The sequence below is a fragment of the Lipophrys pholis genome (genome assembly GCF_963383615.2).
Source record: "Lipophrys pholis genome assembly, chromosome: 1".
In the NCBI taxonomy this organism is placed as follows: Eukaryota; Metazoa; Chordata; class Actinopteri; order Blenniiformes; family Blenniidae; genus Lipophrys; species Lipophrys pholis.
Window position 1 is genome coordinate 3,601,680 of NC_137635.1, and position 14,056 is coordinate 3,615,735.

Consider the following 14,056-nt stretch of genomic DNA (forward strand, 5'->3'; position numbering starts at 1 on the left):
CAAAGTAGGGAGCGCTGGAGCGGATCGCAAACGACTGAACAAAAACAGTGACGCTTCATGGCAGGTAAAATCCTGTCAGAGTTACACAGTTATGAACCCAATAGAAGAGTTTAATTTTTCATGCACTTGCCAGCGGACTACCGAGAATGATTCACCTGAATTCTAACTTTAAATGTATATAGGCTTAGAGAATTAGCCATGTTCATACCTTTGTCATTTTCTATTACATTTCTATTGTAGTCACTCATAATATCCCATGTTCATTCACTCATATATTTAGAAAAAAAACCCAAAACTATTGTCATTACGCCCCAAAAAAAATTTTTTGTTTAAAAAATAAAAGTTTATCGACTCTTTATTGAATGTATTATTTTCTCATTTCAAGTTCTAAAGTAGTGAACCTATGATTTTAAATTAAATTAAAGCACAAATTTGATCTACATATGTAAGCAACAGCAGAACATAAACCTGTGTGGTACTGACCGCTTCACGTCCAGCTTTTTCATTGTGGCTTAATATTTTATAGGCACATGCGAAATAAGGTACTTTTATTAACAGAGAGATTGAGGGGAAACAAGTGTTCCATTGGTGACAAAGTGAACATAAATGACGCGCTCCACTTAAGAGACTCAACCCAGTGTGTATTCATCAAATTTTGACGATTGAAAAACGAGTGAAACGACTGGAGTCAGAAATTACATTTTAAGAACCTGTCAGGATACAAAAATCCATTGAGATTTATATTATAATATCACCTGTCCATGCGAAGGGAACCACAAAAACTCACCTTCACAAACATAGACAGCTTGAAAACCTGCTTGATATTGAAATTGTTGCCATTTTTTAAAACCTTCTCAGCATTAACTGAACTTTCTAAAGCGGTGGTTTGAACTGGAGAGGAAAAGAATGAACTGAAATGCAGGACTTTCTGTGAATGGGAACGGGTACTATGGAAAGATGACGTCAAATGTGACGCCTCAATGCGCTGGTCTTTCCTCCTGGTGCTCAGTCATATCAATCAGCTTTATTGTTCTTTTGATGATATAGTGCAGGGAGTAGGAGGGGCTCCGTTTTTACTACATGAAGCACATTGTGCCACATTTCATTGTGTGAAAAGTGCTTTATAAATGAATCGGGTGAGCGATCATGGATGGATTGCTTGTACACGCAGGGTGGACGTCTTGTGTCAGGAGTGATCTGTGATAGAAGGGTCAAAGTCAAATTGAAGGGGAAGGTCTGCAGGACGGTGGGTGGAAAGACCAGCCATATTTCAGCGGCACTGAAAAATGACAGGAGGGCTGAACTGGAGGTGTCGGAGCCGAAGGTGTTGAGGTTTTCAATGGGAGTGGACAGGGTTAGGAATGAGTACATTAGAGAGACACCTCACGCTGGGCAGTTTGGTGGGAAAGTGGCAAAGACGAGGTTGAGATGATTTGGTCATGTATGGTTGGAGGGATGTTTCATCTAATTTGGGAGAAGGATGCGGAGGATGGAGCTGCCTGGCGAGAGGAGGAAGGTCAGTGGGGGGGTTTATGATGCAGCGACGAACATGCAGGTGGCTGGTGCAAGGAAAGAGGACACAGGAGACCGAAGGTGTTGGGTAATTATTGTGTTTTATAGGTGTGTATATATATATATATATATATATATATATATATACACATACACACACACACTTTTTTTTCATGAGTGTGTTTCTCTAGATGAAACATTCTAGAATTTATTATATTGTTTATACTGTGTTTCAACCCCGTTTCTGGTGCCTCGCCACTAATGATGGCATTTCCTCATTTTTATGAATGCTGCTTTAAATTCATTTAAATTAATTTCCGTGTATGTATGAAAAGGATCGCTGCATGTTTCAGTGTGTCTACTTGCTAAAACACAGCTGATTCCAATACATGTTTTGCTAACAAGCGTCAGTCGAACTGAACAGACTAAAATAAGACGTGCACGGCACCACTCAAATGTGACCTTCATGAATGAATCAGTGATTAGACTGACCCACGCAGTGCCGACAGCTCAATAAAACAGCGACTGTATTTGCTCATCATTTAAATCGTTTCTGGGTTTTTCTTTCTCTTTTCAGTAACTAATTAGTAGCAAAGAGTGACCTGTTAGAATTAAATTCATATGAATCAAATATTTTGGAGGTAAAAAATGCCTGCGATTAGTCTGAGCCCAATACACACTGTTGAGTCTATTGACATAAACTATGTGATAGAACTTCTTAAACGTCCGTGCTGTGCATCCTAAATGCACTTGCAGAATCACTGTTTTCATATTTTCATCTGCAGAGAGCTCAAAATTGCCGATATAAAAGTATAACGGAGTTAAAACAGTGACGTGATCCTCATTTGCACACACATCAAAAAAATATCACCTGTCTGATTCTGTGTCTGATTTGGTTAAGAGGGTTTTTTTGGGTGGGGTTCATGCTGGGCTCATACAGCCACAATTGAAATCAAACTGAATCTCTCCCAGTCTGCTTGTTTGGTGTGCACTGCAGTTCAGATGGCAGCTTTCAAACTTCCACCAACAGAGAAAATCGCACCACAGCTTGTTCAACAAAAGTGTTGACTCAGCCTAAAACATGCAGAACAGTGAGTTTATATTGGAGAGTAGAATGATGGTGCTGCAGTAGATGCCATTATGGACCTTTAGACTAATGTCAGAATACACAGACTATTGTTAGATGGACATCCAGACATAAAAAGGGAAAAACACAAATAAACAAAAAAGAAATGTTTTTTCCACCTGAGATTTGAGCTGACTGATCGGTTTCCAGTCTTGTCCAACAAGCTGAAGAGGTACTGTGGTCCCATAGTGTTTTTGTTTTGCTGTTGGTCTGTGCTGAACAGTTGTACTCAAAAGATTCCCTGCAAAAGAAAATAAAAATACCACATGAGAATATAGGCAAAACTTCAAAGTATTGTGCACTTCTTTAATTCACTCTACATCAATAACCCAGACCATATCCGCCCACCGCGGACACAAACAACCGTTTGGTTTGTTTAGTTGGGGGTTTTTTTGTAAATAATTTTTCTACCAAACAATACCGATAATTAATTCCTCCTGGCGGTTAAATCCTGTGCTCATTAAGACTGTCAGAGCACAACCTGACAGTGCTGCTACCTTGTAATCTAAACTGTCACTTGGGCAGAATCAGCGGTGGTATTTTCTGTGTCACCGCACGCAAGCAGTGCTCTCTGAATATGTTTGTTTGTCATAACTAACAATTATCTACGCTGACAAAATGCCATTTGCACTACACCCGAGCAGCTACCGAGCATATGTTCGCCCATCTTTTTATAGGCTATCAGTAGAATGAAGCCTGTCTGCTCTGCCAAGAAGACATGAATGCAACACCACTAAATTGCACCCTCAGACACGAAGCGATGAGAGCCGTTAGCTCCCGGCAAAACCGTAACCACCCCCTCTGCCACTCAAGATGCAAAAATCTCCATAGTTCTTTAGGAATAGAGAGTTTGGAGCAGAGAAGGGGGCTCGGGTTGCTGCTGCCGCTGTGATAACTCCTAACACAGGGCTGGAGTCCAGGATGCAGTGTAGGGATTAGACGTAGCTTTGGGGCATTGTTCCCTGCACACTTTTATCTCCGCTCTCGCTGCTCTGACAGGGTGTTAACTGAGCCTTCAAATGGCTACAATACTTGGAGCTCGGCTGCATTGCCAGTCATTTAAGAATATACTGTATTTGTCACCAAATCCAAAATTGAAGTCCCTGAGAGTAGCACCCGGAGATGAGGTGCAGGGGAGAGGGGTTTCTACCTCTACCTTAAAGTTAAAAAGAGGCTGCAGTTCCTCTAAATAGTAGCTGAAGCGCAAATATAGTGAGGATGCAGTAGTGAGACACTGGAGGACATTGCTAACCAGGTTCCTGCAGTAATCAGCTCCCTGCGGTGGGGAAGTTATTTTCTGGCTTGGATCCCTTACTAAAGCAGCAGGGGTTGTTAGCACCATTTGTTTCAGTGCAAACATTCTCAATCAAATGTTTGCTTGTTTTATCTTGTTTTGTTTTCTCCCAGCGATGCTCCATCATGCGTTTCCAAACAGCAGGGAAACAGATTTAGTCGAGAGCGGGGTGATGTCAGCGGACTCGTGAGAAGTTATGCCTGAGGTCTGAGGGTAATTTACATGTTTTTAGCATGAAACCTTTCCTTTGAATCACAATTTGAGCAAATAAAAACATTAAAAAGCAACAACACACACTTAAGGGAGCGTACTCATCGCCCGTTATGACTACCAGCGGTTCTTCCACTCAGTTGCCAAACATGACATACTCGCCCGAAATTGCTGAGTCTGCTCATTATCCGGCATTATTAACCCAGATCAGGCACGACGCTCCCCAGCTGAGCTTTGTTCTGGTTATCCTCTGAGGAAACCATCGCTCTGGAGCTCATCACACAGCCATTCCAGCTGATAGCAGAGAGCAAAAGGTGACCAGCTCAGCAGTCCTCATCTAGCTCCAGCCTGATGATGAGAAGCAGGCTCCAGCAAGGAGGGGACTGCATCCCTCCCTTTCTCTCACACACACACACACACACACACACACACACACACACACACACACACACACACACACACACACACACACACACACACACACACACACACACACACACACACACACACACACACACACACACACACACACACACACACACACACACACACACACACACACACACACACACACACACACACACACACACACACACACACACACACACACACACACACACACACACACACACACACACACACACACACACACACACACACACACACACACACACACACACACACACACACACACACACACACACACTCGTGGGAGAAGCCTTCTGCCCTCATTAGTCCTAGAAAACCACACCATCTTGGGGGGGAGGTGGTCATGCTGAGTAAGGAAACGCATGACAACTTCGAAGAAAAACGTGAACAAATAAACACAGATGAAGAACAAACCAAAAAAAAAAAAAAAAAAAAAGTCCCAAAATTTGGGGGCCTGCATGCGCACACATGGAACGGCCATCACCTTTACTGTGGCATGCTTCACATCAACTTTGAAGACGGGGTTCACAACCACACAGCTCTTCGGTTCCTCGACTTCAAAGTCGGCACGTGAATAACCATTTTGTTAATGTGGTGTGCTATTAGGTTTAATTCCTGCTTATAAATGGCATTATATTAGTGGAAACAGTCTGCAGGCTCATTTCTTTTCCACATGCTTGGGAGAGACATTTGGTAAAGTTGGATCACAGCAGAACGGCGGTGTGTGCAACGTGTAAGTGGCTTTTGTTAGCTAGAACGTTATAAGAGCCACCAGAAGTATTAAGGGAGTGGTAAAAGTGGCACCAGGACTCGCAGCCTTATTTATATGTTCAATAAAGAAGAGTGTAAACAGAGGTCTTAATAAAGCAGAGTTCTGGCCATGATCACCTCCCTTTATGCCCCAGTGTAAACAAGGAGAGCTTGTGCCATTTATATAGCCTCAATAAAGTCATTGCTACATGGGAGGATTGTATATCTATGTATGTGGAAATGGGACTTTGCATGTGTGTGTGTGTGTTTTCCTTATGGGTGATAGAAACATGATACAGACCTGTGACTGCATGTAGCAATAACTCAAGCTTTCCACAGCACAGTTATATTTTTTCCTAACAAAACAACAAAAACCATCATGTACTTGGAATGAACGGACATCGTGTTTCGCATACTGATAATTCAAATATGTGGCTGGCTTAACAATAGCAGCCCAATGCACATTAAGCATGTATTTATGTGATTTGCAGTCCAAAAGACATAAAGCTGAGGTAAATTATAGACTTTAAAAAAAGACACCTAATTCATGTTCTTTGGCAAGATGATAAGAATGTTGAACAAGCAAAAAAAAAAAAATATATATCCTATTTTGGATTGTTTTTCTTGTCACTCACTAATGTCAATCTTTCCATACTTTGTGAAGGCATTTCTACCAAAATCAGAATCGCCAGCCATCATGGTGATAAAATTCAAATACATTGCTCCTTTTGTTTTTTTTAAATTTACATCAAGTAACGGCAGTTTAGGTAGAAGTTTTCACAGCTCCCAATTCTCTATATTAAAAGGTGCAAACTCAATTAACCATATACGGCCAAATTTCACTGAAGTCAAGCCAAACCAGAGATTGAATAATGGCATGACAACCTGAATCTAAAACGTTAAGGATGACTTGACATCGTTCCATTACAAAATGCCCCCCCCCCCACCCCCACCAATTATTTTACAGGCGGACGTCACTTCTCAGGACACATGGATTTGGGGCACAAGCAAAATGTTTGACACCCCTGATCTACAAATCAAGCCAATCTGTTGAAGCATGAGACAGACTGACCAGCAGAGCCACGTACGTTTCCAATGGATCTAGACGTTCTTGTTGCTCGGTGATTCAGAACAAAATAAGTCATAGAAAGCACTGCCTGGAACTGTTTGGATGTGAAGGCAAACACATTTTCATGGGGTTTGTTTCATCTACTTTTCTGTCAAACTTTATTCAGGACCGGCTTTGACATCCAGTCAAGCCAGATAAACCCGTGCTTACTCAGCCAGTTTCCTGATGATATTTCACAATGCCGTGATCCATGGTTGACGAAAGCTTCTCCACAACACAAGAGGTGCTAGTCCCGTCGAACAGATGACTTTCCTCAGTTCTTTGTGGATTTCAAGACGTCCTTCTTTCCACTCTTTCACAACTCCACCTCCTTTCTCTTTCTCGCCTGTTCTGTCCCACCAAAATGAATCACGACTGTCCGGCTTTATTAAACCCCAGAGCCTGCTTTCTCACAGCCAGCCACAAGTCTGTTCTTGACAGCAGCCTTGTGATAAAGTAGTCATAGTAATCTTCACTTCTCCAACACAAATGGCTTGCTGTTCTTTTCATGTGCACACTTGATGAGGCCATGCCCTCAATACACACGGTGGTCCTCTTTCAAACAAGGTACAGGCTGCACATACAAGCACACATCTATAAAGAGCACTCCAAAGCATAGTCAGTCTTTGCCCGACGTGGGGGGGGGGGGGGGGGAGGTGTGCACAAGGACATACTCCAAAGTCACTTTGACAGCAATTCTCCACAATCTTGAAAATATCGGATCTAAAATAAATAACAGCCCTGTGCAGTCTGAAGGAGACTCCTTAAGAAGTACAATCACTTGAATAGTACAAAAACAAGACGTGCACTTTCAGCAAAACCTCTGACAAGTAGGATGTTTCCTACAGATGGAGGAAAAACATAATTTCAAGTAATTTTAATGACACTTTTCAAATGTAATTTATGGAAATATTTGTTTTTCTTTCACTTCCACTCATCTATGTTGTTTTATCACTTTATCCAACCTAATGTCATTGAGGTGTTGGACCTGATCATCGCTGACATCGGGCTAAAGGCACTGGTTGTATACTTTATTTGAATATTGTGATTTTAAAATGAACACAATTGCGTGCTTAGCAGCAAAAGTCATGTTTCTTTTTTATAACAGATTGAGCTTTTATATTAATAACAGAAAATACAGTGAAAGGTGCATACTATTCAAATGATGATCACTAAAAGTACAGCTCGTGGTCATCATCATCACATAGATGGGTTTTAGGTAGATCCACCAGATTGTTTGTATTTTGATGTAAAAAAAAAAATCGAAACCCAGAACACTCCCCATTTTGAACACAGGACTTTGAATTATATGAGATGGAGTACTTTCATGTTGTTGCAATAGGAGGCTGTGCATATTCCTTTAACCTCCGTTAACCTCAGACTGCGTCATAAACCTCCACAAGAAAGCAGGCATGAGATTAGAGCACGTGGAACTAATAAAGATAGAGTGATGAGTTTAAATTGCAGCGCTTCGAACAAAATAATGACAACACGGATAAAAAGAAGAAAAAAAGAAAAGAAAAGAATATATGACTCATTTGGTTCTACATGAAAGTGTGTTCTTGATAAAGGAAAATCCAATAAAATGACCACTTTGTCTGGCTGGAGGCCATGTCTCCTCCGGTCGCTTAATGTCTGTAATCAGAGCGATGACTGGACTGCAGACTTGATCCAGCAAAGTTTCAGGGCCAAAAGTTGGTTCTGACATCAGCCCGTTGGGGAAAACTTGGTTAATGTTTATGGCTATTGTTCATTGACTAATGTGTGATTGACAGGCATATCACGAACTCAATTTAGGTCCAATCAGACTGGGCAAATTATGCTAATTCGAACTGAATGGTGATTGGGAATAGAATGATGAAGGACGCATAGAGAGGAAGACCCATCAAGCACATGCTCTTCTATCAATGACCTTGGAGACAAAAGCAATAAAATGTCTTGTTGATTTACTTCAACTCTGTCGCCCCCAATAATCTTATTTCTATCACAAATTTCATTGTGTCATTTAATAACCAATTTTCTATACTCTAATTGTCAAAAAAGTGAATATACTCTTTTTATGTTAAAGAGCTTAATGTGATATTGCTCAACAAAAAGTGAACAATCTTTCCATTCAGCCATCCTCCCATGCTCTTAAGTCACTTCACATGGTGTCATGGTGGCAATACACATCGCAAAGACCTCGGCACTCCTTCCTTCCACTACTTTTGCTCGCTTGTCATTGGGGCCAAAAGCCATTTTGAAGGCCAACCATGAGATATTATCCCTATGGCAGTTCCTGGCCGTAGCTCTGGGCCTCAGCTCAGTTGGCTTCGTCTGATGCACCTCTCATGGAAGGCACCCAGGGGGGCTTCCGAAGCAGATGTCCAATCCACCTCAACTGGCTCCTCTCAATGGGGAACAGTAGGGGGTCTATGTGGGTTTTTTTCCCCCCAGATGGTTATAATGCTCACCTTGTTTAAAATGGTGAGCACCGACACCCTGCAAGAATGTTTGGCCGAATGTGTCCACAATTCTTTCAGTTGAGGTCCGATGTTTATGGCCAGAGTTGAGGGTAAGGATGTGAACAGTCCAGTACAGAAACAGCCTTGTTGGGAACGTTGGGACTACCCTACAAAAGTTCTGAAAATCCCTTCATTCATCACTTCTGAATAGGACTCTATGATATCGCAAAGTCCACCACCTGGACTAGGTCCCCTACTTAATGTGTCCTCGAGAGGAAAAGCTTTTTTTTTGTGAAAAAACTAAACCAATAAGGATACAAACTTCAAACTCAGCAACAAACTCATAAAAGTGAAAATCATAAGCAGCAAAGTATAGCCTTGAACCCACCTTGAAAAAGCCCAAACTACTGCTCCTTATAAGAACCCAGCTCAGTTCAGATGGACTGTAGAAAGACTGAAGTGACACTTCCACAAGACACTGAGTAACATGGCCATGGGACTTCTCAAAATCCACCAAGTTCATGCAAAAGAACAGACTCTCATAACCCCATCATAATATGTGACAGAGTGAATAACTCATCTAGTCTCTCAAAGTGATCTGACAAAAAAGTGAACACTTTAAAGAATATGTAAACTAAGGGATTGCAGAAATAATTGTATCCATTCCTAATCTACATTAAATGAGGAAAAACTGGCTATAATATTATGTTGATTACCTCATTGGCTAATCCTCACCTTGTAACTCAAATTTGCTTCTCAATTCATCAGCACCGCAGAGCAAAGGTGAAAAGTGCCTGGTAATCTTGGCTTAACTCCACAGAAAACATCTGACCCAGTTGGGAGACATTATATCAACACCCAGAGGGTCACATTAGGAAACACAGAGACCTGCAGGTGACATCATGGTAATGGGAATTTGCGCAAACTGGAAATGGGGCCTCCTTAAATTAAATCTAATAAGGTAGCAGTGTGTCAAAATCAGCAGCAATGAGACTTGTTAATGGCTGTATTTATTGGCAGATACATTTTTGCGGCATGTTTAGGATCATAATCAAACTGCTTTAAGACTGGGCTCCCTCTACTGGTAAATAGCCCTTTTGTGTGCCCTCTCCCTCTCTCTTTGTCTTTCATACACTGAACACATTTACTGTCACACTAGCCTGATGTCAGCACATAATTACTGCGAGGGAAATAGATGGTCCTGCAGCAAAAAACTCCCCTTGGCTCAGCAGGAGGTTAACGCTGTCCAAGAAACCAGCGCCGTTACGCCTCCAGCTGGGTGACACGGACACACCCGCCTCACTGCATGGGCTGCGCTCCCTGCCAGGCACGGACCCCGTGTGCCTTAGCAACAGAGGTCAAAGTCAGAATGGCTGATGGAGCAGAGCTGGGCAAAAGCTCATTAATGTGGCTCCTATGATGTGTTTCAGTTACAGCTCCGAGGAACTCCCGCCTGTCATGAGAAGCACATGCTTGGCAGAAAATCCCAAAAGTCACAGAGCTCATTTATCACATCAAAAAAAAAAAAAAAAAAAAAAAGACTGCAGGTGTTTGCTGAAGTCAAAATAACCCAGTTATTAGAAACACAACATTCTCCAGAATGTCCGTTCTGTTCATTTCGGTGATTCATCCTCAGTCTGTGCACATACTATACTGAACGTAGAACCTGGAAGACGCAATCGAAATCTACTTTTGTTAATTTGTTCAAGTTTAACTTACAGTACCTTTTCAAATTTGTCATTACTCACTGCTCCTGACATTTCTCCAATACAATAAGAAGAAATTGATGGGGTTTATTCTTTGTCTCACTTATGAATTGGATATACTGTAGTTTTAGGGGATAGATTCAAGCCCTTTATAAAAAAAATATAAAGAGAAACTGCACACAGCAATCTCATCACCTGACAACAGCCAACCCAATCTTTTGACAAGTCTGAAGTGGTCAAGGCTGTACAGAGAGCTTTCTTAGCTATTTAATGTGCTGCTTTCTCTGCTTCCGTTAAAAATACATCACAGGCCTGCCTCTGTAATATACAACTCTGGCAGATGCAGACATAGAAAATGGCAGCAGACAAAATTCATCGAGGCCAATTTGTAAGAAAGTCACCCAGGTAGGAGGTGACCTGTCTTGTCCCTGTTAACACATGTGCCCATTAGGAAACACATTGCAGCCCGTTTTTTTTTTTTTTTGTGGCAGCAGAAGACTGAAGCAAAATCTGAGCTGATGCCGAGCACCAGGCTATAAAATTATCTAGAACTGAGACGTGAAATTCTGTTTCAAATCTCAGCGGAAGACAATGGCTGCAAGTTTTTTTTTTTTTTTTTATAGAATCTACTCAAACTGGGGCATGCTTCCCTTAACACCAACACTGTAGTATGCTAATCTGAAACTGCCAGTAGTTCCTATTCCTTTGAAATTATCAGTATTAGTATACAGCTGCCTGGATTTAGTTCTACTAGCACACAAAAAAAAAAAAATGTACACACTTTGATAAAATGTCAAATTCCAGTAATGGGTAAAATCCTCATCGCTAAAGAAAAATCTACAGTCACCTGCAAGATGTCAACTTGTTTGACATACCTTCTTAAATGGAAGTACAAGAAAAGGCTTTGTGACATTTAGTGTCACAGTGAACCGTTTAATTAAACCTGTGATCCAATATTAAAAGATCTGCAGAAGAATTTCTTTTTATCTCAGGTGTGGTTTTCATTATCTAAAAACAGAGAGCAAACATTTTTCATATACAAAGAAACTAGATGGTGGTATGAAAACGCATTTAAATGCAGCAGGAAGGGAAATGTATATAGTGTTGTGAGCCCATGAGTACTTTTGACTCAATTTCACAATACCATGAGGGAGGCATTTGTCCCAGATTCATTATACATGGCTCTAAATATGCAGCTGGAGTCACACAAATCCATCCTCTGCAACAGGAAGAAGAAGAAGAAGAAGGAGTCCTGCTATGGATGGTATGGCTCCCCACCAAGCTCTGATGTCTACATCATGACGTCTCTGAAGGGTTACACTGGGGCAGAAGAAGACACAGCAGCAGCAAGTACATAGTTTGGCAAGTTCTCCAAGATGCTTTTGCCAAGAGTCTTCAAAACTGTATGCGTCTCCAAAGTTAAGATTTTCTAACTCGATAAGATCTAAGGCACAAGCGTTTTCCCTCCACCCATGCATACGTCTTTTCTAATTCAGGGTCATGGCTGGCTGGAGCTAAACCCATCTGACCTCGGGTGAAGGAAACGTGACCCTGGACAGGTCAACAGTTCACACACTCACATTCATACTGAGGAGCAATAAAGAGTCACCGGTTAATTTGAAGACTCAAAATCCACACATACACAAGGAGAACATGCAAACTCCACACAGGAAGACCTCGATTAGAATAAAACCAGGTACATACATTCTCATGGTGAGGATATATCAGTAACCACTACACAGCCGTGCAGCACAATTTAACATTTGGTGAAATGCACTTGTGCTTCATCACCATGTATTGCCCTGATCCCATATGCACACGATTGTGTTGCGTATATATACAAATTGATTTGTTTGAGGTCAGAGTTGTCAGATTTTCTTCCAGCGACTGCTTTTTGCACTTTGTTAATTGATAAATAAAATGTGTTCTCCAGGGGGGAAAGTTATCCACGCCATCATATAAAATGCACTTCAATGTATTGCAAAATGGAACAGGCCTTCAAGCGACCAATGCCAGTGAAACATTGATGGGGTGGGACGTGACGTAACCCAGACAGATTTGACACTGTGAGCCAACTTGGTTTGTCTGACCAGACGAGCGAGCAAGAGAGAGAGAGAGCGAGACAGAGAAGACGCTTGAGGAGAGGCACGCTCGAATCAACTCTGACCTGTCTGGGTGTGAAAGCACGATGAGAAAATCCAGAGTCAGCATCAGGTTTCACTTGGACTTTTAAACTTTAGTTGGGAGGAAGAGGTCAGATAAGTGCAGCACAGATTCTACAAAATTAATGCAACACATGTAGGATCAGGCCACATGGGGCACGGTCCAACTATTTCCTGTCTCCTATATAAATATCCCCCAGCGCAAAACAGCAACTGGCTGATCAATCTGGTTTGATGCACCAAACGCACATCAGCCAGCTCTTCTTACCAGCCTCCTGGGTCATAAATGTCCCGAACAACTCATCTGGAAGATCTAAGTCCATTCATACTGAAAAGACACTAAATGGCTCTGACTCGAGATGGGTCGCATCGTGGCGATAATGCCTCTCTGAGGAGGACACTGTTTGCTGAAGGAATGTTTTACTACAGTCCAAAAATACATTCACAGCTCAACTTTCATTTGTCTGAGGCTGCAGCACGCAAGCCGCATGCAAGTGCTCCAGGCAGACAGAGTCAAGTTGGCTGAAGCGGTACAGCTGGCAAGTAAAAACTGGCTAACACGCCGTGTGTCAAACATTGGGGGGGGGGGGGGTCATTCACAAATGATTCCTGGGACGGGACAGAAACATGTCTGAGACAGACGGGGAGGAAAGCAGACATGAAAAGCTCAAGGAGTGTCATGAAATATGGAAGAAGACATGACATCGCGTGGAGCTAAAACGCCCCGTCGTTTCTCAGCAGGCTGGGTTTGAGTGAAGTGCAGTCAGGAGACAGCCGTGCTGCACATCGACAAGCACTAATAAATCCACCTAATTACGCTTTGACAAGGCTGCAGCTGATTACTTTCATCAAGCAAATTAGATTTTCCATGACACCTGTCCAAAAAATATGCGAAATATTCCACTTCCACATTTTGAAAGGCCAAGGTGACATCCTCAGCTTGGTTGATTTTACACTGGAATGAAGGTAAACACTTTAAACTTGCTTTTTTTTCTTTTCTTTTAACAACATGAATGACTAAAACCGTAACTGATAAAAAATTTAAAGCGTTTTAAGAGGACGGTGCTCACAAGGCCCCCTGAAATCATTTACTGCCATCAACCAGAAATACCCCGAAGCAGGTAAATATCCCACCAATACAGATCATCTCAGTTTATCTCGGCCGCACGCACAAGTGAAGCGGCGGGGAAGGTTTTCAATGAGACTGAGCCCACGGGAAAGATGCATCAAGGCTAATGTCTGATGACGACGAACTGCTGATGAATAAATGAACAACTTCCTTGTGCTTCAATCCCAGTATTACACATTTGCCCTT

At 41.9% G+C, this 14,056-nt stretch overlaps 1 protein-coding gene across 1 annotated transcript in view; it reads right to left on the reverse strand.

Moving 5' to 3' along the window:
• Positions 1–14,056, reverse strand: part of adam12a (ADAM metallopeptidase domain 12a) — a 79,857-nt gene that overhangs the window by 64,424 nt on the left and 1,377 nt on the right. The window contains exon 2 of the mRNA XM_080484718.1: positions 2,758–2,879. Within this exon, the coding sequence (XP_080340844.1) occupies positions 2,758–2,879 (122 nt within the window). The remainder of the gene's footprint in view (positions 1–2,757; positions 2,880–14,056) is intronic.